The sequence below is a fragment of the Lissotriton helveticus genome, chromosome 9 (assembly GCF_964261635.1).
Source record: "Lissotriton helveticus chromosome 9, aLisHel1.1, whole genome shotgun sequence".
In the NCBI taxonomy this organism is placed as follows: Eukaryota; Metazoa; Chordata; class Amphibia; order Caudata; family Salamandridae; genus Lissotriton; species Lissotriton helveticus.
This window is the reverse complement of record NC_136070.1, coordinates 728,963,763-728,990,299: the sequence shown is the minus strand read 5'-3', so window position 1 is coordinate 728,990,299 and position 26,537 is coordinate 728,963,763. Positions and strand designations below refer to the sequence as shown.

The following is a 26,537-nucleotide window of genomic DNA, read 5'->3' as shown; positions in this document are numbered from 1 at the left end:
AGGCAGCATGTGTCCCAGCTAGAGGATTGCATTGCACAAAGTGGGAAATCATCTGTTTGGCTGCTAATTTAGGGGGGACATGTTGCTTGTTAGAACTGTGGGAAGGAATACTTTTAAAACTGTGTCGCAATTATTTTTAAAACGTGTTTTAACTTACCTGATTGCACTTACACTTTTGACCTGCTGTGGGTCACCATTTTCGTTAGCTCCCCAGCTTCAGCCTCTTCCTATCAAATGATGGCAAGCGCACGGTCGCACTGTTACCGTTGCGCACAGTGCGAAATCATCTGTTTTGCTGCTAATTGAGGGGGAAGTGTTGCTTGTTAGAGGGGGAAGAATGCTTGTAAAACTGTTTCGCAATTTGTTTTTTAAACCTATTTTAACTTACCTGATTGCAATTGCACTTTTGGCCTTTTGTGAATTGCCATCTTTCGTTAACGTTCAAATTTCGGCCTCTTCCTATAAAATGATAGGCAATGCGCAGTCGCACCGCGGATGCGTGCACCGGGTGCGCCGCTAGCATGCCAAAGGTAAGCCCGTCTGTGCCCACCCGCGCCTAAACAAAACTAGGGGCCAGAAGCTCTGGCAGTCTCTCCACAAGTAAGCAAGCTTTCTCCTTTGTGCAAGTTATGGCATTGGGTGGCAACCCTAGAGAAAGCTGCCTCCAATCTATCAATGCTTACCATGGAGTAACAACTTGCAAAAATTGTCCCTTCTCCTTGCTGGGGGACTGGGTAGCTAAAGAACATATCTCAGATAAAGGTACTCGGAGATTGTTCTTAATTACCTGCAGATCACTCCCGTCCCACAAGTTAGAACTTTTTGCCCTCATTGAAGACAAGAAACTGGATGCACTTTTTCTTACGGAAACCTGGCTCCATGGCTAGTTTGGGCCGGATCTCGCACAATTCCTGCCCCCAGGACACTAAATATAAAGCAAATATCATGAAAACTAAAAGGGAGGAGGGCTAGTAACCATTCTTAGGGATGAGATCAGCTGCATCACTGAACCTGCACATATTTTAGATTGCAGAAGTATGTCCTTTGCTATAAATTACTCTACCACACCAACATTCTCCGGGATACTGTTATACAGACCTCCCGGTCCAAGTGGTAAATTTCTGCATTCCCTTCCAGAAGTAGCAGGACATATGGCTTGTATTAGAGCATACTTCTAAATTTTAGAAGATTTGAAGGCTATTCAATTATTACAAAGGCTGTCGGGACGCCCTCATTAGAAGGGCTGCCTACTCAATCCGATTTTTTTCCATGGGCAGAATGCTAGAGGCCTCTGAAACTCTTCCCATCATTTGGTCTGATCATTTTATTATCCCATTTACTCTAAAATCTGGCCACCCATCTGCTAGCACCATATCAGTTTGTAACAAAAACCAAGTCTGGTCAAAACATCCTACGGATGACTGGAAATATATCCTTCAATCTTTGAGGCTTTTGCTGGGATCTAATCCAACTCTAGCAAATAATAGGATTACTGATTGGCTGGAGTCCACACTTGACTCACTTCTCCCTAAAAAACACACACTGGCAATACTAAACCAAAATCCGCTCCTTGGTATACCCTCCATCTTCAGATACTTAAGCAAAAATGTAAAAGAGCTGAAATAATCTGGAGTCAAGATTTTTAGGAGCTACCCAGGCAGAAATATCAGGACTCTATGAGAGCTTAGAAGGCTGAAAGTAAGTAAGCCCAGGCTGTATATTTCGAGGAGAAAAATACAAACGGTGCTTCTATTCCCCGTGAAATGTTTCATGTGGTGAAAAGCCTTCTAACTATCCTTCTGATGGCCCTGTGCCGGAATCCTCGATTGCACGGTGTAATTCAGTGGCTTCTTTTGCTCCAGAAGATTCCAGAGGAGCCATGGTGCCAGAGGAGGAGGTTGCGGACATGCCCGAGGATCTAACCACGGTGAGAATTCTCCCTTCTTCCCAACTAAAGGTGGGAGGGAGACTGCAATACTGGTGAACTCTGGCGGCAGATGCCTTGGGTTCCTCTGACACTTAAAGGATTTCATCTAGAGGTCATGGGGACTCCATTTCAACCTTTTCAACCTCCCTGGCCACAGCCTCTATCTTTCTATCAAAAGGAAACCGCTCTCATAGAATAGGAAATTTCAGAGTTGGTGGAAAAAGGGTCTAATGTTCCTACAATCATCCATCCAAGCGGCATTGTATTCAACCTATTTCCGGTAGAGAAGCGGGATGGAGGGCATTGCCCGGTGATCAACCTCCTGGAATTCAATGAGTGCCTGGTGTTTTGTCATTTCAAGATAGAGGGAATCTATTATGCAATCTGCTGAGACTGGGAGACTGGCTGGCGAGGCTGGATCTCAGACACCTATCTCACAATTCCAATCTTCCCCCCACACTGCAGCTTTCTGCAGTTTCTATGGGGCAACAGGCATTCGAATTCCAGACACTCCCCTTTGGCCTGTTTGTCCACACCATGATGCTTTACCAAGGTTCTCAGTTTGGCAATAGTATTTCTCCAAGGCCTCAGAATACACTTGATAGTTTACCTAGACGACAGTCTGCTGATGGATCAAAGTCTGCAAGCATTATCGAGGCATTTTCAGACAACAGTCAATTTATCGGAAAGTCTGGGCTTCGTGATCAAAGAGAAAAATCCCTTGGGATTCTTCAAATTCCAAAGAATCAACTGTGAGTCTTCCCTCCAAGAAGATGGCAAATATTTGACACACGCTCAGGAAGACTCTGTCCTGGCAGAGCACATCACTTAGATAGTTGACCAGTCTGTTACGATTGCTAGCCTCATCAATACAAGCAATCTTTCTGGGCCCTCTTCATTACAGGGCACTCTAACAACTGAAGGGGTACCATCTGCCTAGGAGTTTGAAATATTCTGAGTCAGTCCCATTGACAGACAACATCAGAGAGGAGATGAGATGGTGGCTAACCCACATGGAGGCTGGGAACAGAAGGGCAATCTTCGGTTCCAGTCCTGACCTTGTTATAGAATACAATGGCAGCAAAACCGTCTAGGGACCAGATGTGGGGATATGTCCACAGGAGGAAAGTGTTCCTCAGATGGACAAAGTATGCGTATAAATTACCTGGAACTCCTTGCGAGTTACTTTGCCGTACGATGCTGAACGAAAGAGAAACTGAGTTGCTGTGTGGTGCAAAAGATTGACAACATCTCGGCAGTATGCTACACCAACCAACTGGGGGGTCACTGTTGCGCCCTCACTCATCTGAAATCCAAGTAGTTCTGCTGGAGAGATTAGAAGACTATTCGTACCCTCTCTCAAACCTCTATTCCTGCCGCACCGTCTTAAAGGACAATGCGTGAATTAAAGAAGCCCAAGGGAAGGGGGAAGTGGATAAAATAACAAAAGAGAGAAACACTGCTCCTCTTGACTTCTCAACTTGTCGGTCGGGAACTTGTGTTTCATCGTAACGGCTTTCAACAGAAAACAATTAACATCATTGTTACTTGTCTGATATTTGTCTTACAAATGTCTATACATTATATTAACACAGTCAAACCTAATAAACCTTTCTGTTCTGGCTTTTCCTATTTCACCAGATAAGGATTTAACTCTTCTGAAAAAGGAGATACCGTAGCCTAAAAAGTTCTTAAGGAAAAAAGAACAAGTAAAACCTATTCATAATACATAACATAAATCATTTATGACCAATAGCTGTCCCTTGCTTACTTCTCTTATTTGTCCTTAACACAGAAATGTCCTTGGGTTGTATCATTCAAAAAACATAGATCCAAAACAACTATTCTCTAAATATTTCACCAGCATTTGTGATAATATAAAGTCATATACATGCTCCTTTGTATTTTAGTTTTTTCTGCCAAGTTCCTCTCTCTGAGTGTTGAGAGTGCAAAAAGATTTCAGCACCGTAATATAGTTCAAAGAGTTCGAAATTATACATCCACTATAAAAACAAATAAAGAGATTGCTGGAGTTTTAATGAAGAACATCCAATGTCAAACCAAAATGGAGCCAGTCTTTGATTTAAGAACTCGATTCTGAAAAGGTACCTCAATGCGCATTGTTTCCCTTTTTTAAAAGCCAAGAGAAATGTACTTACTTCGAGTTCTGATGAGGCCAAGAGTGTATTTACCCTTTTCTTTTGTTTGTATTGCAGGACGGACGAGATTACCTCCAGGACCGAAGGCTGCCAGAAACTGGAAGAGACGGGGAAGGATTGCTGAGCTGGACCGGAACTTCAGGTAGCGGAATCGCTGAGGAGAAGTGCCGACGAACTCTGGAATCAGGTAAGCAGGTTTTGCCGACTTGCGTCTTCAGGAGAGGGGTGCAAGTCAAGCGAGCACAAGCGGTCGCTCGTTTTCCCGGCTTTCTTTTATATCCGGCATTGGGTGGGATTTTGAGCACCAACACGTGTAGCACTTTGAAACGGTTTTACCGTTTACACGTGCAGCAACTCCCGTACAATGTGGAAGGCTTGAAATATGATGTATAAAGCTCCTAGTGCAGACGTGGGGCTAAAGTTTATAAATACAGCAGTTTTTTAGCAATTATTAGGTAAATAAAAAAATACAATAAACCTTAACAAAAGCAAAGTGCAAACAGAATATGCAAGAAACACTTTACACCTTCAGGACCCCTGTAACTCGCTAATTACATTAAAGCTAGTGTAAGGAGAGCGGACAGGCCTTTTGCATGGAACATACCCTAACAGTCACAGACCCAAGATGCTGGTGGACACTGCAAAGGACTTCTGGCAATACTGCCTAGATTGAAATATCAACTAAAGAGGTACTTCAGATGGAGACCCGACCTGCAAGCGTTGACTATGGATGCCTTTCTCCAAGACTGGACCAGGGAGAACGTATACGCATTCTCCCCCATTCAATAGGATGATGAGATTGTTGATGCAAGTCAAACAGCAAGAGTTATCTCACCACTCTGGAGAGCTCAAGCCTTGAATTTTGAATTTGAATTTACAGGAATTTGTAAAGCGCACATATACCATGCGGTTTCTTGGCACTGGGGGGAAGCTGAGAACCCAGTGAAAGGGGCACAGGATTTAGGATGGGAAGGCCTGGTGAAAAAGATGAGTTTTGAGAGCCTTACGGAACTCAATGTAAGAAGGAGCGGATCTGACAGCTATGGGGAGTGCATTCCAAAAGGTAGGGGCAAGTACAGAGAATTTCAAGCCTCCCGACCTGCTTTTCTTAAAGCCGGGTACGGAAAGGAAGGACTTGGTGGAAGTGCGTAGCTCTCTACCGGGGCGGTAGACAGTGATGGCAGAAGAGATGAACGCAGGGGCGGATCCAGCTAGGACCTGAAAGGTTGTACAGCCCAGCTTAAAGAGGGCCCGTTCTTTAATGGGTAACCAGTGAAGTGATTTGAGTGTGGAGGTGATATGGGAAGATTTGGGTAACCCAAAAATCAGGCGGGCCGCCTGATTTTGCACCAACTGAAGGCGACGAAGGGCACTGGCGGGGACACCGTTATACACAATGTTCCCATAATCCAGTCACGATAGAACCATCGCCATTAAAATCAGTTTTAGTACAGAGGGAGAAAAAAATGAGAAATTTTGCGGATAGTGCGAAGAGTAAAGAAACAGGAGGAGACTACAGAGCTGATCTGGGCGTGAAGTGTGAGATGTTGATCTAGGGCGATCCCGAATGTTTTAGCAGAAGGTGACGGTGAAGGTGGGGAACCTAGGGAAGGTGGCCAAAAGATGGGGGACCAGGGACTGCGACTGCCCCCGGTAAGGACCAACTCGGTCTTATTCGGGTTTAGTTTTAAGTGATTAGAGTTCATCCAATCCCTGATGAACAACATTACGGATTGAAGATTGTGGGCGGTGGTAGGGGAGTGAGAAAGATTGAAGATGAGCTGGAGGTCATCGGCATAATTGTACACCGTGACCTCCATCTCTTGAAGTGCAGAAATAAGGGGGAAAATGTACAGGTTAAACAATAAGGGGGAAAGGGAGGATCCCTGAGGGACACCACACTGAACCTTACGTGGAGAGGCAGTGAAATCGGCCAGGCGGACTGCTTGGGTACGCTCGCTCAAGAAGGAGCTGAGCCAAACCAACATCAGGCCCCCTATGCCCGCCGCCTTGACACAGGAGAGAAGGATGGAATGGTCAACCGTGTCAAAAGCGGCGGACAGATCTAAAAGAATGAGGGCCTGAGGTGTATTAGAGTCCAGCCCTTCTCTTAGTTTGTCTATGACCGAGACGACAACCTTCTCGGTGGAGTGTCGAGGCCGGAAACCTGCCTGACACGGTGCAAGGAAACGGCTGTCTTCGACAAAGGAGCTGAGCACCTTGGTGACATAGGACTCAAGGACCTTGCCCAAGAAAGGGAGGAGAGAGATGGGGCGGTAGTTTAAAGGGGAAGAGGGATCGGCTCCAGGCTTTTTTAAGATGGGGATGATAGTGGCTGCTTTCTAAGTGGCGGGACGATGCCCTGCCGGAGTGAATCATTAAGAAGGGTAAGGGAGGGCGTGTAACAATCTGAGAAGGCCCTACGTAGCACGTGGGCCGGACAGGGGTCAGCGGGGGAACCTGTCTTGACCCGAGCTAACAGAGGAAGGAAGGTTTCTTTGGTCAGTAGGGGTATGTGAGTCAAGCTGGACTTATTAGGTGACGGCGAGAAGTCGCAGAAGGTAGGGGAGGGAGGGGGTATGTTGGCCTTGATTAGTGCGACTTTCTCAATGAAGAAATCATTGAGTGAGTCACAGAAAGATTGAGACAGGGGGGTCTTAGAGGATTTCCTGTCAGAGGACGCCAGCTCTTGAACTGTGGCAAAGATTTCTTGGCAAAGATTTCTTGCCTTGTTTCCAGTGATGATGGGACTTTGATGGGATTCTCCAATCCACCTACACCAGAGGCCAGATCTTCTTCTGGAAGCATTGGGGAATCCCTTCACTTGATTCAGGGCGGGACACTACATCTCAAGGCATGGAGGATTACAGGAGACAATGGATAATCCAGAGACCTTGAGAAGATGCTGAACACCTCTAGTCAAAAGTATGTTTGGATGGAATCCTCCTGGGGTCTATAGTTAATTAATTCTTTCCTAGTGAGATATTTATTGTGTTTCCATGGGAAAAAAGATGATCAGGTAAGTTGGCTATGCTATTGTGCCTGATCTCATGTAGAAGGGTATCAGGCATGAGAGCCCTGGTTATTAGAGGTAGAATATTCAGAATGTAGCTTTAGGAAAATCATAGTAGAGAGTATAGAGTGCCATGTTGTACTGTTCAGAGACTGAATTCTCTACTATTCCTTACTGCAGAGGCTGCCATCTTCTCTTAAAGCAACCTTATCCAAACTACAAATGACACCAAAGACTGCACACAAGGTCTGCATTGGAAGGGTGCACAATGGTCTTTCAAAGGTGAGGGAGTACATTGGTTGTCTATGCGCCTAGAGGAGCGGAAGCATGGCTTTATTGACTTTGGCATTGTACCGCACAAACCGATTGATGTACAATAACGAAGCATGACATGAAAAGTGGGTAAGGGCATTGCTTTCAAAATAGTGGGACTACATAGAAAGGTGGATATTTTTGAGGTTCATCAATCTCTTAACTGAGTGAAAGACTTCACTGTGGCATTACAGAAAATCCTTTACCCAAGGTATTGTGAAGAATGAAACCCCTGATGGGCAATTCCTGTAGCATCAACTGTAGCAAGATGTGGGGGCGCTAGGTGGCGCTGGACCGGTATGGCCGCCATTGTGTAGAGCTCTCGACAGGCCGGGAGTACTTCTGCACATAATCCTCATCCTGCCTTCGAGGACATTACCCCAACCCACAGCAACGCTTAGCGGAAAGTCTGCTGCCGACGTGGCGTGAATCCTGCATCGGAAGCTCCGATGGTGCCCCTGTGATCGGCTGATAACCATATTGGGGCCACGGAGGCGCGCGGTGCCGGAGCGAGAGGACGGACTGTGGGACTGCGCGAGCCCGTGGTCGGAAGGGCCGACTGCTGGAGGAGCTCTTCCCGTGCGGCGAGCCATTAGAGACTGAGGGAGCAACCACTGGGCCCCAGCGGACAATACGGAGGATCGGGAGGTGAGACTAGCGAGCGTCCATACTCCGATGCGCGGAGCTATAGAGGCAGAGCAACGCGGATCACAGCGCATACCTCGGCAAAGGAGAGACGCGGCCGCCATCTTGTGGACATCGGGCCGCGGCGGCCGGGAACTTGCTGTGCGCTGCCTGCCCGGAAACGTGAGCGGGTCCCTGGACACACATAAGCAGGGGCGCCTGGATCGGAGGCGACGCTGGGCGCTTGACGACGGCGGCGGCGGCGGAGCCCTGCAGCCTAGGGTTACCAGAATTTTACAGCCAAAGGCCGGGACAGTTCACAAAACTAGAAGAAGGACTTCCATTTTGCTTAGAGAGATGGGCGCGCTCCTCAGCAGAGAATTAGAGAACTGACAGTGAGAACAGATATAAGATGCAATTTTTGGGCCCAGTGGCTTGCCTGTTGATTACATTGCTTTCTTGAGACAACTGCTAACTGTCCCTGCTTTGTGAAGCATAGAGAACACCTCCCACCGTTTTCAGTCGACCCTCTCCAAAAACGGGGACCTGAGCTAAAGTTCTTGAAATTGGCTGGGACAGCTGGCTAAAAACAGAGACCGTCCTGGCAAAACGGGGACACCTGGTCACCCTACTGCAGCCCCCCCAGCCATTCCTGCCTCAACTGGCACACTGCACCGAGCTGCTTGGAGGTGAGAGCAGTTTGCAGCGCTACACCGGGGGGACTGGCTGCCCTGGAGGTTGGGAGTGGGGTGCAGAGAAAACGTCTGGGCCCCTGAGTTCGGTGTGGCGGCCCATCCACCATCCACCATTGTCAATTGAGCCGCCGTCTGGCTAGCTTAGAAGCTAGCCAGGATGGGCAAACCGGAGCAACGACAGTCCAAGCTCCCATTTGACACACGCAGAACACCGGGAGCGACCTCCGGCACTCAAGGCACCGCGTGCTCGCCTGAACCGCGAGATGACAGTTGGAAAGCCATCCTGGTGGGACTGCAACAAAGCCTCACGTCCATAGACTCAAAAATAGACTCCATGACCCTACGCTTGGACAACGTGGTGGCAAAATTGGATGGACATGAGGAACGCATTAAGAGTGTAGAGCAAAGAGTGTCGGATATTGAGGACGGGGCTACAACTGGCAGGCAGCACATGGCTCATATAGACAAACTTCTGAAGGTGATCGCAGAACGTAATGAGGATTTAGAATCCCGCTCCAGATGAAATAACGTACGCGTGCTGGGCCTGGCCGAGACCACCAACACGGGGCGCCTGGAGGACTACATGGAACGGCTGCTGATAGATCTTTTTGGGTGCGACGCCTTTTCGGCGCATCTAATAATTGAGAGAGCGCACCGTTCCCTGGCGCCAAAACCCCCTCCGGGCGCCACGCTGCGACCGATCATCATGAAGTTCCTGAACTACAGGGATAGGGACACGCTACTACGCTTGGCACGAGACAAGGGCGAGGTGCGCCATGAGAACACTACTCTGTCGTTCTACCCCGACTTCACCCAAATGGTGCAAGATGCCCGAAGAAAGTTCCAGGCGGTGAAAAAACAACTTCAATCCCGCAGCATCAAATATGTGATGCTATACCCGGCCCGCCTACGGATCCACCACAGGGGACGGCAGCATATCTTCTTAACACCCCAGCAGGCAGTGGACTTTCTGAAATACGACAGGCGATCGGCATCCAGGGAGACGGCTGCGAGGAGGAGATCGCGCTCCAACTCGCCATTATCGGAACCATAATGAGACTTGTCATCTAAACTGCTGGTAGAATGGACTGGGGAACTCTATGGTGACATCACGTGAAACATCGAGAGGGTGAAGTATGACACTGTTATTGACTTGAAGGCACAATATGACTCTTGGCCGCCTACCCCCGTCCCGTCAATGCAGCCTCCTGTGGCCCAGGGGGCTGCAGATGGGTGAGAAAGGGAGGTGTGACGGTACTGGCGGGAGCTCCTAGCGGTCCCCACTGAGGGCATTCCCCCTTGTTTGACTAACACTACTGTGTTTTTCTTAGTTCCTTGAACCGCCTGGGTGTATGTTGGCATCCGGGGATCTGTTTTTGACTTGGGGGGGAGGGGAGGTTGATTCCTGGCATGTTGGGGCAGCCGGTGTGGGAGGGCAGGGGAGAGGGGGGGAGCGGGAGGCAGGGGTATTGCGGGACGTTCAGTTTATGAGAGGAGGGGGCTGGGATGAGAAACATAAGGGTCGGGTAACTTGAGTGGCTAAATGGTGTGGCAGGAGGAGTATCTGCAGTGGTGGTCTGACATCTAATGTTTATCACAGACAATGCAGGACAAGCAGTTAGATGACGCGCCAGGCGTCAGTGTGATGACATGGAATGTGAGAGGGCTCAATGATCCCCGGAAACGAAGACAAGTACTGGGTTATCTAGATAGGCACAACGTTAATATAGCTTTCCTACAGGAAACACATCAGGCACGAGGATCTGCCCCTAAATTTGCAACTAGGTGGGCCTCACACAGCTGTTTTGCGTCGTACTCTTCTTACGCAAGAGGGGTGGCCATCTTGATTAAACGTGGGCTGCATTTTGTGGGACGAGGGAGGGAAGAGGATTCGGATGGTAGATACTGCTTATTGTGGGGGTCCCTACTGACACACGACGTTGCTCTGGTGAACTATTAAGGGCCTAATGTGGATGATCCTCACTACCTGCAATTGCTACATGGCAAGGTGAAAGAACTAGGGTGTAGGTACCTCATCTGGGGTGGGGATTTCAATACTGTCGTAGACCCAACATGGGATAGAACACAGGCTACACCGGCACATTACACCACCTCTCAACGTGACTTGCACGATATAGTCACAGGGGGAAGCTTGATTGATACATGGCGCTTTCTACACCAGTCGTTGAGGGAAGGCACGCATCACTCCTATGTCCATAATACCTGGGCTAGGTTGGATTATATATTTGTGGCGAGAAGGATGACTAACTGGGTCCACAAGGCAACACACATGGCTAGGACATTTTCGGACCATTCCCCTGTATGCGTCTCCATGCACTTGCCAGTAGACACTGCTCCCTATCTGGGGTGGCGACTGAACTCCGCACATCTACAGGATGCTGCCTTTAGGGCAGAGCTGGAGCTTGAGATAACTGACTTCTTCCCTAGAAACACTGGCTCTGTGACTAGTCTTACCACCGTCTGGGAGGCCTTCAAAGTGACTGTCAGGGGGTGGTGCATTGCTAAGGGGGGAGGCGTACTGAAGGCACTGCGTGGAACCCTACACAGACTAGAGACTGAACTGAAGGCATTGGAGCGTGAGGCAGGGAGCGCCGCTGACCCTTCCCCTATACAAGCGCGCATTAGGGAGAAACTGTTGGAACATGCCGAAGAGGCTGACCGCGAGTGTGAGTTTCGGGGGAAACCGGGAGAGGCAAGGAAATATGGGGAGGGGGACAGGCCGGGGAGGTCTCTGGCTGGAGCTGTTCGACCACCGCGTTTCCAAAACTTCGTAACAGAACTTCAGGATGGGCAAGGGGGGCTGTGCAGATCGTTACCGGGACAGATGGAAATCCTAACTGAGTTTTATAAAACACTTTATACATCACAACACAGCACCGCGTTATCACTGGAGAGTTACTTCGAGGACGTGGCTCTAGCATGGTTGGGCCCTGGGCAGCAGAAATTCTTGGCAGCCGACCTTGAGGTGGACGAAATTAAGGACGCTATAATGGGAAGGGCATCTGGCAAATGCCCAGGATCGGACGGAATCCCTGTCGAATTTTATAAGAACTATGTACACATACTAGCTCCTGTACTTAAGGCGGTATTCTACGAGGCGCTGGAAGAGGGCGTACTCCCAGACACTATGTGAGAAGCGCACATACTGTCCTTACTTAAGCCAGGTAAAGATCCCGTGCACTGCGATTCTTATAGGCCCCTGTCCCTGTTGAATAGTGACACGAAAATACTAGCTAAAGTTATGGCCACCAGGTTGAACCTCCTGCTTGAAAAATTGGTTTTACCGGATCAAGCGGGCTTTGTGCCTAACCGGGCCACCTCGCACAATTTGCGTACGTTGCTAGCTATCATCCAGGACATTACCACCACATGCGCGGCAGCGGCCGTCTTCCTGGACGCTACCAAAGCGTTTGATTCCCTGGAATGGGATTACATGTTTGGGACTCTGGCCTATATGGGGATGCCGGGACAGTTCCTGAGGTGGATCAAGCTCCTGTATGAAGCACCACTTGCTAGAGTGTTGCTTAACGGGGCGCGTTCTGAAGCCTTCCACATACACAGAGGGACGAGACAGGGGTGCCCCCTGTCGCCTGTGTTATTCGCTATCGCGGTTGAACCTTTAGCGGCTAAACTGCGACAGCATCATAATCATAGAGGCCTAAATTACTCTTCCCGACATGTGCTTGTCTCCCTCTACGCGGATGACATCACCCTATATGTCTGCAAGCCGGAGGAAAACCTGAATCCCGTGCTGCGTGAAATCACGAAGTTTGGGGTGTATGCAGGAGTGCAGATGAACTGGAGTAAATCAGCGGTATTCCCGCTGACTGACCGCACCGTTCCACACCCACTGGATTACCCCCTGCAATGGGAGGAATCTGATTTCCGCTACCTAGGGATATTCATATCCAGAGACAAAGACACACTTCTGAGATTGAACTATGGCAGGGTCATCTCCAAAGTGACGGATAACATCACTTCCTGGCTTCGACTCCCTTTATCAATGGTGGGGCGCATATCACTCATCAAAATGGTGATCGTGCCTAAGTTCCTCTACTTGTTTGTGAACATCCCATACCACCCCGGAGCGCATTTCTTTGCTACTCTTAAGACACAACTGGTGCGACTGATCTGGGGAGGGAAACAGGCACGTTTGAAGTTGGATACTATGATGCTGCCATATAGACTTGGAGGTTTTGATGTGCCAGATTTCGAGAAATACTACCACAGTGCACATGCGCATTTTGCGGCTTACTGGTTTCACCCCCCCCCCCTACATGCCCCATTTGGCGGTGGAGGACGGCCATATGTCTCCCATCCCCTCAGCGGGATATGTGTTTGCCCCATATAAACCAGGCAATCGGGATCCCACTACGGTAGACTGCACTGTAAAGGCAATGTACTGGCTAGCTAAGGCAGAAGGCATATCGCGTCTCTATTCCCCCAAATTGCCACTGCTGACGAGTCAGATATTGCAGGTAACAAGCGAAAGAATTTGTCAAAATATGCTCATGAGACTCGGCTATCACACGTGTGGGGATCTGTTTCTGGATGGCAAATTCCGTACGCGTGACCAATTCTTTGGGGAGGATCCCCCTGCATTCATGGACCTGTTCCTCTATACGAGGTTGAAGCAGAGTATGAAGGCCATATGCCCCGACTTTCCCACGGAGCCGGAGACATTTCAATCCCTATACCTGATGCTGCAGGGTGAGACGCTGAACATGCTACATCTACACTATACGCCAGAAGCAGATTGGTCCCCCCCATGAACCGGCCAGGGCTAGGGCGGCTTGGGACAGAGATCTACCTGAACCCCTCACGGACAAGCAATGGGAGGATGCATGCCTTCAGACAGAACGCATTTCCGGCAGTACTAGACTCCGGATACTTCATTTTAAATTTTTGCACAGGTTATACCACACACCAGCGCGCTTACACAGACTAGGGTTGAGGCAGGATGATAGATGCCAGAGATGCCATCGCGGCCCGGCAGACTTCCTACACCTGGCTTGGGGCTGCCCTAAAGTGGCGGAGTATTGGGAGGAAGTATTGGAAGGGCTAGCTGACATGTTGGGGGTGGATATCGAGTCGTCGCCAACGACGACCCTCCTGGGCCTAATCACACACATTGTCACCCCACATAAGAAGTTATTATTGCTAGGTCTGATGTTAGCGAAACGACAGGTGGCGTGCCGCTGGGGGAGGGGAAGAGCGTCTAAGTTCAAGGGGTGGCTCCGAGATATGGCACTATGGCAAGAGAACTTACATGCATACGCAGAGCTAATGCCCTTGCACTCCAGACCTAAGGACATTTGGAGCCCGTTTTTAGCGTTTCTCCGAAAAAGGCAGGGAGGGGAGGAGGAGGAAGAGACCGAGAGGGGGACAGAAGGGTGAGCTCCCAGCTGTAGCAAGAGGCTGGCGCCTGAATGTACAACGAACCTTGAGTACTCAACTGCTATGTATATCATGCTGCGACTGTGTTAGATGTGCTGTTACCACTCTTATGTTCCTGACTACTATAATACCCGTATTTATTGACTTTACCTGTTATACCTGGCCTAGCTCGAATACCCTTTGGAGATGGACCTTACTTTACGATGTGACGTCCCTGTTAGACACGGATAGATGTTAACTGAGGATCTGTTTTTCCTTTCAGCTATTGAGGAGGGGAGGGGAGGAGGGAAAGGGGGGGGGGGGAGTTTGAGGGTTTGAGTATTCCCAGATTGACAATGTGACATTAGCATGATGTGAATATACGGTGTTTTACTGCATAAAAACCTAAATAAAGTTTAAAAAAAAAAACTGTAGCAAGATGTTCTTTGGTAATTCTTACATCCTCCTGTTTCTCCAGGCACCAATTGCAGACCCTCTTTTTTGTAAAGATGTATAAACATTTAGGTAAAAGATCTTTCAGTTCTCACAGGATGAGTGTGGAGTCATATGGAAGACTTAGCTGGCTTTATTACAATCACTCAAGCTCATCAATGCCACACAGGAGACGGGCATCTTCCCAGACAACTTGGTGAGAGAGTACAGTCTCCTGTGTGGTTGAATATAAAGACTAAACCGGTCTAGACACCATCCCCTTCTCAGATAGGCTCCATTTAAAAATAAATTCAAATGTTTTCTGCAGTACCGTTGAGTACATGCACACCTCGTTCCAAGTATCACACAGGTGTGACTAAGAAAAGACACATGGAATGCTGATAGACTCCAGTATGCATCACAATGTCACCAATACGTCGCAGAATCCCATCACTTAAGAACTGGTTATACCCAATATGTGTACATTACTTTATAGAATATTTGTTTGACTTGCGAAAAATAGAAAAGAACAAAATGGTAGTTATACAATTCTCCCCAAGAAGCTGATTTTAAAGTTAGAGCATTTCACTACAAAAATGGTAGCAAGGTCGAAGTTTTGATCAGGCACAAAGAACACCACTTTCTGTGGAAGGTGCAGCTAGACATGTATATATCCATAATCCTGACTCCACAAGGCAGGACTGTTAAAAGCAAATGTATCTGAATTAGAATCAAGTCACAGAAACTGAGTACCTGCTATAAAACATCATTAATATAAGGACAAATAATTGAATGAAACATACCTATAGGTTTCTGCAGATACAGCATTGTTCACTTTTATGCAGTAATGTATTTTCACCTGCAAATTATTTTTAGGTTGGAAATAGGTTAGAATTAGTAGTACTGAAGAATACACTTTGTCACCATGACTTAAAATCTGCAAATAATATTCTAGGTACTGTTATAACGATACACATTCATTGTTAATACATACACCTAAAGTTGATTCCATCTTTTTTCTCACCCCCTTAACCCATCAATATCAAACTACTGTTCAATAGCTTCAACTGTAAAGCAAATATGGCTCTAACTTTCAGTATAGGTCCAATTTGTTGAATTGAAGCCTGCAAGTTATAGGAAAATGCAACACAATGCTCTTGAATTACAGTTGAGCAAAAATCTATTTGGTGCCAGGCAACTGCACATGGATATTTAAACATAATAAAAATGCAACAGCATCTGCATCAACAAGCTGGATTGAAAACAATCATTGTAATATCTAATTAGTGCAAATGTCATTTTTGCAGCAGTCATACTAAAAGCAGTTTGAATAGATACGTCAGCGTAATTGTTGTGCCAAATAGTCGGCAACCATGCAAATGAATGCTGTACAGTGCCATCCAGTCTCTATGATACACTTGTTGCAACTACAACACAAGGGTCGGGTGCGGCCTGTGGGGATAAATAAACACCAGAGCAGTTGCTTATGGTACTCAGGCTATACCAATACTAAGACCCTGATTTAGATCTTGGTGGGAGTACTCCATCCAGCTGACGGAGTCCCACCCGTTGTATTTAGATGTGGGCTGGTTGAACTGCCGTCTGCATCAACAGACTCTTTACCATCGTGTAAGTGGTACACCTCCTTCAACATGGCAGACTCCGCTGCTGGCTAACAGTACTCCACAGTCATCAGGCCGGCGGGTTTGCTCTGAGCCTATTTAGGTGTCCTTGTTGTGCTGGCAGTGTCCTAGCAGCTAATTCCTGATGGTGCGAGTCCCTGATGGTGTGGAGACTGGTAAGTACTACTTATTAATGTGACAATACACATATATGTTGTGTTTGCTTCTGAAATATATGTCAGTAATGTGTTATGCCCCTTTTATTACATATTGCATTGCGCACAAACAATACACTGACACTATTGAATGCACAGGCACCACAAGCACTACACCCCAAGCACCACAACAACAATATTTTTTTTAAGTGTTAATACAGGTGTGTTCATTTTATCTTGATAAGTTGTAATATGAACACTACTGCATTACACATAAGAATTTTTTTTCTATGAGCAATGCAAAAAGACATGAGGCTAAAGCAATTGTCAACACACAACTCATAGTAAGACAATTGTAAACGTTGCCTACCTTAGATCCCAGCAACGACTAAGTCATTCGGCATCGTGATAGAGTCGAAGCAGCAAAGAAGGGGCCTGGACTATGGGGTTCAATACAGAAGGAACAATATAAGTTCTTACCTCATTTCCTTCAATTGCGCCGACTAAAAGTAGGAGGTAGTCCCATCACAGTGCCCTAATAGAAAGCCAAATCGTGATTAGCTCGGCAGTCATCTTGGCTAGACTCCCGCCATACAGCTGCTTCTGCCTATGGCACAGTTGACGTAGGTGAGAGTTCCTTGCGGAGTCAGTGGGACTTTGGCGGTCTTTCGTTCATGGACCTGCTGTGGTGTCAGCGCTCTAGTCGCGCTGAGGTGCGTGTGACGCAACACGCGCTGAGGCACAGCGCATGCTAGTGCGCATGCGCGAACGGCGATTAGCGCCAGAGAGAGCCAGTCGGAGCGCGAACACAGCCACACGCCCGGCGCTCTTTCCAGGTGTATTGTAAGTGAATAAATACACTTCCTGCTAACTACTACTTGTGCACTGGTGGTCATTGGGGGATCTTGCAGCTCTACAGTGGTGACGAGGAGTGGGATCTGTTTTCACACACAAAAAAATAAAAAAATAAAAAACAAGAAGACAAACAGTGGAGCAGAGGAGATCAAAGGCCCGAGACACCAACAGAATCGGCCCACCGACAGAAGCGAGAGTGAGGCGCAAATCCACCGCACGACACGAAGGGAAGAGCGTGGCAGAGGCACAGTGGAATAGAAACTCACACCAAGTGGTCACACCTGCACGGAGGCACAGCAGGAGCAAGCAAGAGTCCCCACAAAGGCCCTGGCGGAAAAAGGGGACCACGTGGAGAGCGAGAGAGGAGAATTGAGCCCCGACACATCGCAAAAAGTGAGTGCCAACACACCGGGTGGCCCCAGGAATCAGGGAGAGAACGACAGCGCGCCAGGCAGCCCCAGGAATCAGGACGGTGAGCCAGACAGACGAACCAGAATGAGTAACCAGGCGTCCTCACTCACGGCACCCATCCCTTTCCTACCCAGGCCGGGGAACCCCAGATGAAGTGGGAGGACTGGAGGGAATACTTCGAGAACTACCTAGAAGCCCTAGAAAACGAATCCAGTGATGAGTTCACCCCCGCAAGAAGAAAACGCATACTACTACACAACCTGGGCCCGGAAGGCATAAGGGTGTTCACGAACATAGCGACGACACCCCTGCAAGCAGCCGATGCGGACGTTTTCAAGCAAGCTCTGGAAGACCTAGATGCCCACTACCGCCCAGCGGTATGTGTCTCGATTGATCGGTACAACTTCCAACAAAGGAAGCAAGGGGAAGGAGAGTCCGTTGACGACTACGTGGCAGCCCTGAGAAGGTTAGCGGTCACATGCAAGTACGGAGCGAATGAAGAAGACTTTATTAAGGACCAGATAGTAATGCACACAACCAACAAGAATGTGCAAGACAAACTGTGGGCTCACGGTGAGGCGACGCTAAAGGAAGTAATTGCAATGGTGAAGAAGGCCGAGCTTTCGAAGCGTTGTGCGGATGCCGCAAAAAGGGAGAGTGCGCAAAGAATCATGGTCAACAGAGTGGATGACGCGGAGCCGTCGGGAAGACACAAGATGGCGCCCCGAGACAATAGAGGTACCACAAAATGGGCGGGAAGGCCCGGACAAGCAGAAAAACACATCCCGCACGCCAAATCCACGTGCTATCGGTGTGGGAGTGCGAACCATACAGCCCAGGACAAACACTGCCCGGCGTTTTGCGCGAAATGCATGTTCTGTGGTCTGGTAGGCCACTACGAGAAGGTGTGCCGAAGGAAGGAGAAGAGAAATCGGTTGTGAAGTAATTGCGCAATCGCAGCACGAGGATGGAGCGGTCGAGGAATCAGACGAAGACGACAGAGTGTTGTGCATCGAAGAACTAGTGCTGGGTATTGACACCAAACGCTCGGACAAACCGCGAGCGGACATGTTAATAGGTGGAGTCAAAATTAGAATCACAATTGACTCGGGATCACCATACACCATAGTGCAGAGGTCGGTATGAGAAGAGGAATTCAAACCCAGCCTAGGCCCCAAACTAGAACCACCGGACATAAGGCCAGTGTCATACACGGACAACCTGATTCCGATGGCATCCCCCGACACAGCCACATCTCCGGACACCTGACAGACCTGCACTGGCTCCCGGTCAACAAGAGAATCACGTTCCGACTCCTCACCCACGCACACAAAGCCCTACACAACCAAGGCCCAAGATACCTCAACAGCCGCCTCAACTTCTACACTCCCACACGCCAGCTTCGATCAACCAACCACGCCCTCGCCGCCGTCCCCCGCATCCGAAGAGCCACCACAGGAGGAAGATCCTTCTCCTACCTCGCCGCCAAGACGTGGAACTCCCTCCCGACCCACCTCCGCCTGACCCAAGACCACCTCGCCTTCAGGAAGCAGCTCAAGACCTGGCTGTTCGAGCAGTAGTGGACCCCCATCCCCAAGCGCCTTGAGACCCTCCGGGTGAGTAGCGCGCTATATAAATGCTATGATTGATTGATTGATTGATTGATGGTGGGTTACCGGAGCCTGCGGTTCGAGTTCAGAGGGAGGACAGCGACATGTAAGCTGTACGTGGCAGAGAAAGGTCCATCGGTCCTAGGATGGATAGACCAAGGAGACCTAGGGATCAAAATAGACCCGGGCGGCAAAGAACAAATACTCCTCACAGACAATTAAAGCTGGCCAGACTTGGAGAGAGTGAGGAAAGAGTTTCCAAGGGTCTTTGGAGGAACGGTAGGGAAACTCGAGAAATTCATGCACAAGATCATCCTCAAGGAAAACTCCCAACCGGTGTCCGACAAAGTCCGAAATGTACCCATAGCAGTGAGAGAGGCTGTACAACTGGAACTGCGCAGACTTGAAGAACAAGGGATCATAGAGCCCGTAGACAGCTCGGAGTGGTTGGCCCCCTTGGTGGTCGCTAGGAAACCCAATGGCAAGGTGCGCCTATTTGTGGACCTGCGTGAGTTGAATAAATGTTTGGTGGTAGAGAAGTTCCCGCTCTTAAGAATCGAGGAAATGCTGGCCAAGACCCAAAGTGTGAAATGGTTCTCAACGGTGGACCTCACATCTGCCTACCATCAGATTGACCTGCACCCATCAAGCAGAAAACTCACATCCTTCATCACACCATACGGATGTTACCAGTTTCGCAGAATGCCCTTCGGCCTAGCGTCTGCCGCAGCAGTGTTTCAAAAACTCATGCACCGCCTGTTCAAAGACGTTGACGGCATCCAGTACTTTCAGGATGACATCCTCATAATGGGCAAGGATCGCAAAGACCACGACGACAAACTGAACAAGGTACTGGGCGTACTGCAAGAGAAAGGGTTAACTGCGGAATGGGAAAAGTGCAGATTTGGGATGACATCCGTCACCTATCTGGGTCACGAGATAAGCGAACAGGGGATCACTCCCAAGAAGGAAAACGTGAGGGCAATCTGTGAAGCCAGAGCCCCAGACAACAAAGACGAAGTGCGGTCATTTCTCGGAATGGCCGAGTATTATAGCAAATTCGTCCAACACTTTGCAACGAAAACACACAAGTTGAGACAACTGATAAGAGACAAGACAACATTCCAGTGGGACGATGAGGCTCAGAGGGAGTTTGAGGAGCTTAAAGGGAACATCAGCCAAGCCTGCCACTGCATGGGCATGATCCCACAGGAAAGACCATTCTCACCACGGACGCCAGCGAGAAAGGTTTAGGAGCAGTCCTGACACAGGAGAGAGATGACAACACCGTGGAAACACTCAGCTTTGCGTCCAGAGCATTGTCACACACTGAACAGAAGTTCAGCGTGATTGAAAAAGAGATGCTAGCTGTCACTTGGGCCATGGGGAAGTTTCAGCAGTTCTTGTGGGGAACTAGGTTCCGCGTACAGACCGACCACAAGCCATTAGTTAAAGTGCTTACCTCATGCGGACACGACACTCCCACCCCGCGGATAGCAAAAATGACTCTGAAGCTCCTCGAATACACGTATGATGTGGAGTACATCCCGGGGACACGCAACAAGGTAGCGGACTACCTCAGCAGGGCCTCAGCCATGGAGGAAGCACCCACACCGCAAGCAGAGAACAAGGAGATGGTAGATTTGATTTGATTGATTTGATTTGATTAAAATTTATATTGCGCAGAACAATAACCCGCAGGCATCAAGGCGCCTAACATTAATATCAAATCGTCCAGATCAATCATCCTTACACATAGGCCTTCTGAAAGAGGCGCGTTTTTAAAGCACCGCGGAAAGTCTGTAGGGAGGGTAGGGATCTAAGGTCCAGAGGGAGATCATTCCACCATTTGGGAGCTAAGGTGGAGAAAGCCCTGCCCCCCCATCTGGCTCTTCGCACGCGAGGGACTGACAGAAGCAATTTCCCGGAGGAACGCAAATTCCTTCCCGGGATGTAGTGGGAGATGATAGAACCCACTCCATAGTCACAGTTTCTTGCAATGGCTCTGTATATCATACACAAGACCTTAAAGCGTACTCTGTACTCTACAGGGAGCCAATGCAAAGTTTTTCTAGCCAATGTGGCCGATGAGCGTCTGGGCACATCCAAGACAAATCTAGCCGTGGCATTCTGGACTACCTGCAAGCGCTGCAGGAGGGTCTTATTTAGCCCCGCATACAGCGCATTGCAGTAGTCCAGGCGAGAGCCAATGAGCGCGACCGCTACTTGCTTTCTGGACTGCACAGACAAGTATTTCCTGATCCTTCGCAGGGTGTGGATAAGACCCCAGCAGGTGGAAATGGTCCTGCTCACCTGTCTGCCCATATCCAGGGCAGGATCTATCATCACCCCCAGATTTTTTGCGGATGTAGTGGGGGAAGGACACGCTCCAAGCGAGTCAGGCCACCAGCTGGAGGACCAGATGTTTTCGTTCCCACCAAACACCATCACCTCAGTCTTCTCCCCATTCAGTTTGAGAGAGTTCTGTATCATCCAGTGACCAACCGCCTCAATGCATGATCTAAATCTGGAGGCGGTCTGCACATCTGAATGGGAGAGAGAGACGAGTATTTGGGTGTCATCAGCATAGGAAACTACCTCCATCCCGAAAGCTCTTATTAGTCTGGCCAGAGGGGTCACATAGATGTTAAATAGGGTCGGGCTAAGAGCCGACCCTTGTGGGACCCCACATAGCACAGGACGGGATGGAGATAGAAACTCACCCATCTTGACTCTTTGTACCCTCCCAACAAGGAAGGACGTCAGAAGATCTAGAGCTACGTCTTTCACCCCCACCTCCCTCAGACGAGATGAAAGAACTGAGGGAGAGAGGGTATCAAAGGCCGCAGTTAGATCTAGCAGGACCAGGAGGGTGGTCTGGCCTTTATCCACTGTCGTGCGGATGTTATCGAGCACGACAGTGAGGGCCGACTCGGTGCTATGTTCCCTCCTGAATCCATGCTGGGAAGAGTCAAGACAGCCCGAGCTTTCCACAAAAGCAGCGAGATGCTTGTTCAGGTGTGCCTCAAGCATCTTCGCCGGGGCGGGTAGCAGCGAAATTGGACGGAAGTTTTTCAAGACCTCCGGATCAAGGGAGGCCTTCTTTAGCAGAGGTTTTATTACTGCTTTCTTCCATTCCGAGGGGAAAGTACCTTCTCTTATTGCTAGATTCATAATTTCTAGCAGTGGTGGTAAGAAGGACTCCCTGCACTGCTTGATGATCTTCAAAGGGCAAGTATCCAGAGGGGAGCAGGATGTGATCTTATTAAGCAGGGCTTCAAGATCCTGCAATTCTAAAAGTGGGAAGGAGTCCAGGGTGGCCAAAGGTGGAGCATCAGAAGCGGACTCATTGGGCTGGGGCGGAACAGTAGACACACTAATACGCGCTCTTTGTTCCTCAAGAGCTAGATGGATATCCAGTATTTTAGTATGGAAGAATGAGGCAATCCTATCACATAAATCCTGCGAAGGAATAACAGGATCAGGGGTTTGTAGGTCGACTAAAGAGTCTACAATTTTAAAAAGCTCCTTCGGGGAGGAGAGCGAAGTAGTCAGGGTTACAAAATACTCTTGTTTAGCCTGCACAATCTCGGCCTTATACTTCCTGACAAGGAGTTTGTGAGTTTCTTTATTCTTAAAGTCCCAGCTGGAGTGCCAGAGCCTCTCCTTCCTCCTCACTTCTTGCCTGAGGAGTCTAAGGGAGTCGGAAAACCACGGAGCAGAAGGTCTCTTCCTTGCTCGACGTTTGGTCTGTGGGGGAGCTAGCTCATTCATAGCTTCGGTGACAACCTGTTCAAAATGACCAACTGCAGTCTGAACATTGTCTATGCCTTTAATAGAAAGGCTGGCAGTCCAAGGCGCAAAAGAATGGCTATTAATGTCCCTCAGATTTCTAACCGAAACCATTACATGGTTCCCTTTTTTGCTTCCATCACTCGAAAGATATTCCAGATGGAATGGGACTGCGAGGTGGTCGGACCAAGAAAGATGAACCGGGTCCTTAGTGGTTAAACGATGGTCATTCGAAAAAATGCCATCCAGCGTATGACCTGCCCGATGGGTGGCCCCACTAACACGCTGCGTAAGCCCACAGGAAGCCAAAGCCTCAATAAGTCCTGAGGTGTCGGAAAGATCCTGTCTTTCTAAATGATAATTAAAATCGCCCAAAATGGAAAAGTTTTCTCGACCAAAATATGGTTCCAAGACTTGGAGAAATTTAGGAGTAAAATCTGTGCGTGGTCCTGGTGGTCGATATAATAAAATTCCATGGAAAAAAGGGCACTGTGCTTCTTTTATAGTAAAATAAAAAGCTTGAAAACAGTCCGGAAAATCAGGAATAGGTGCAGTGTGACATTGAAGGTGGTCTTTATAAAGAATCGCTATGCCACCTCCCACTCGACCCTGTCTGTCAAATCTAGCCAGGCAGTACCCTTCAGGGACCGCTTCAATCAGATCAGGGCCGGATGAGTCTTTGGCCCAAGTTTCGGTGATGAACACTAGGGTCGGTTTCCTATCTAAAACCATTTCCCTAAACATTATCTTGTTTTTAACAAGGGAGCGGGCATTAACCAGAATGCCTTCTACTATCGTAGCTGTAGGCCCAGTGCCACCCGCGTCCCCAGTAGAGGAATGGCGTAGAGGGCTGGGAGGCCTGGAGATGGGAGAGCAGCCACAGCGTAAAGGAAAAGATAGACTATGTGGTTCGAGTGAATGCGTACACCCTGCTCTACAGGGTTTCAGACGCAACAGTTCCTGACGGGAATAGTGATACAAAGGCAATGTGGCATCGGCAGAGTCCAGAGTCCAGCCGTCCAGCGCGTCCTCGGCGCGGACGAGCGCAGACGGGCTGGACTCTGGCGTGACTCCGGCGTCACTGCGGCGCCCACGATGCGCGTACACGCTGCGCGTTGTATCCATGTTATTTTAAAGGGCTCTAGCGAGTCCGCGTGATTGGCTTCAGCGAATAGCTGAAGAGTCTTACTTCGACCCACCCAAGATGGCGCCCCAGGTCAGCAAAGCGCGGGGACCGGCCCGCCCAAATGGCAGTGATTGCGGCGTAATGCCGCTGTGCAGGGAAGCGATCCGTGAGATTAGAACACAGGTAGGGGATTTCTACAATTATTCTGCAATTCTGCGCTGTTTAAAACACAGGGGAAATACGACTAAACTGTTTTAAAAACAGGGGAAATACAACTGAATTAAATTAAATTAACGTCAGAAAAGGGTTGTTTTAAAATATTCCTTTAGCAGGCAGCTTCTTCCGAGAAGCGCGATGTGCACAATGAAATCCAAACAAAGAGTGAGCCTCTCAACCTACCCGCATTAAGTAGGACACCAGCGTCCAGCCTCTAGCCAGTCCGCGTGATTGGCTTCAGCGAATAGCTGAAGAGTCTTACTTCGACCCACCCAAGATGGCGCCCCAGGTCAGCAAAGCGCGGGGACCGGCCCGCCCAAATGGCAGTGATTGCGGCGTAATGCCGCTGTGCAGGGAAGCGATCCGTGAGATTAGAACACAGGTAGGGGATTTCTACAATTATTCTGCAATTCTGCGCTGTTTAAAACACAGGGGAAATACGACTAAACTGTTTTAAAAACAGGGAAATACAACTGAATTAAATTAACGTCAGAAAAGGGTTGTTTTAAAATATTCCTTTAGCAGGCAGCTTCTTCCGAGAAGCACGATGTGCACAATGAAATCCAAACAAAGAGTGAGCCTCTCAACCTACCCGCATTAAGTAGGACACCAGCGTCCAGCCTCTAGCCAGTCCGCGTGATTGGCTTCAGCGAATAGCTGAAGAGTCTTACTTCGACCCACCCAAGATGGCGCCCCAGGTCAGCAAAGCGCGGGGACCGGCCCGCCCAAATGGCAGTGATTGCGGCGTAATGCCGCTGTGCAGGGAAGCGATCCGTGAGATTAGAACACAGGTAGGGGATTTCTACAATTATTCTGCAATTCTGCGCTGTTTAAAACACAGGGGAAATACGACTAAACTGTTTTAAAAACAGGGGAAATACAACTGAATTAAATTAAATTAACGTCAGAAAAGGGTTGTTTTAAAATATTCCTTTAGCAGGCAGCTTCTTCCGAGAAGCGCGATGTGCACAATGAAATCCAAACAAAGGTGCGGTGGTAGCGGTGCTGGAAGACATGGAGAAGGCTATCAGCTTACAAGAGTGGGAGCAAGCGTACGAGGAAGACGTGAACCTGATAGAAGTCAAGAGGAACCTCGTAAAAGGATGGCCGGAAAAAACAAGATTGAAGGAGATACCCAAGAGATTATATGAAATAAGAGAAGAATTGTCCATGAGTGACTCAGGAATCTTCCTATACCGCAGCAACAAAGTGGTGCCGCCGGAAAAGCTAATCCCTACCCTGCTGAATTTGCTACATGAGTGTCACCTGGGCATAGTGAAGACCAAGCAGCCCCGCAATCCCTGGGAGGACCTGGCGGTTGACATACTAGGGCCAGTACTGGACGGCCATGGAACGGCCAAATACATATGTGTCATTGTTGACAAGTACTCCAAATGGCCGGAAGTGCATGTGCAAGAGGAGATGGACTCAGAGGTGGTGATCAGGTTTCTCACCTTGGTATTCCTAAGGGAAGGAATTCCTACGACAATAGTGACAGACAATGGTCCGCAGTTCACATCGGATAAGTGGCGCCGAAACGCTGAGAGAAACGGCATAAAATCCAAGCACACCTCAGTGTACCATCCGGCGAGCAACGGACAGGTGGAGAGGTTTAACAGAGTTCTCATGGGGTCTATCCAAGCGACCATCATGCAGGGCAAAGACTGGGAAGCAGAGATTTAGAAAATGCTGTGGGCATACAGAATCACTCCTACCGCAACAGGGTATAGTCCCTTCCAGATCTTGAGGGGCAGGCACCCGTTCACGAAAGGCAATGTGGTTTGGAGGGAAAAGACCATCACCAGTAAATGGTCACCTGCCGTAGTCCAGCATAATTTGGAGAAGGCCCAGAAAATATACACGGAACACTACAACCAGAGCAAAAAGGTGAAGGATTCGGTGCTGGAGAAGGGAGAGTGGGTGAGAGTCAAGCAAGCAGTACTGAGAAAGAAAGGAGAAAGCAAGTACAGCCCACCCCTGCAAGTGGAAGAGGTGTACAGCAGAGCAGCACTTCTTAGCGACGGCAAAGTGTGGTCCCAGGATCGAATGGCGAAGATAAATAAAATCGTGCAGTGGCCGGAGGAGAAAAGTAATAGCCCCCCTGTCCAGGGACTAGGAGGTGACGCAGGAGGAGGTGCATCCAGCGATGGAAGCCCAGAAGAAGAAGGTGCGTGTAGAGAGAGTGGAGGAC

At 48.9% G+C, this 26,537-nt stretch overlaps 1 protein-coding gene across 10 annotated transcripts in view; it reads right to left on the bottom strand.

Moving 5' to 3' along the window:
* Positions 1 to 26,537, bottom strand: part of TOP6BL (TOP6B like initiator of meiotic double strand breaks) — a 2,208,219-nt gene that overhangs the window by 1,616,576 nt on the left and 565,106 nt on the right. For all 10 annotated transcript variants that reach the window (XM_078660852.1, XM_078660845.1, XM_078660847.1 and 7 more), the window contains one exon: positions 15,363 to 15,418. In XM_078660852.1, the coding sequence (XP_078516978.1) occupies positions 15,363 to 15,418 (56 nt within the window). The remainder of the gene's footprint in view (positions 1 to 15,362; positions 15,419 to 26,537) is intronic.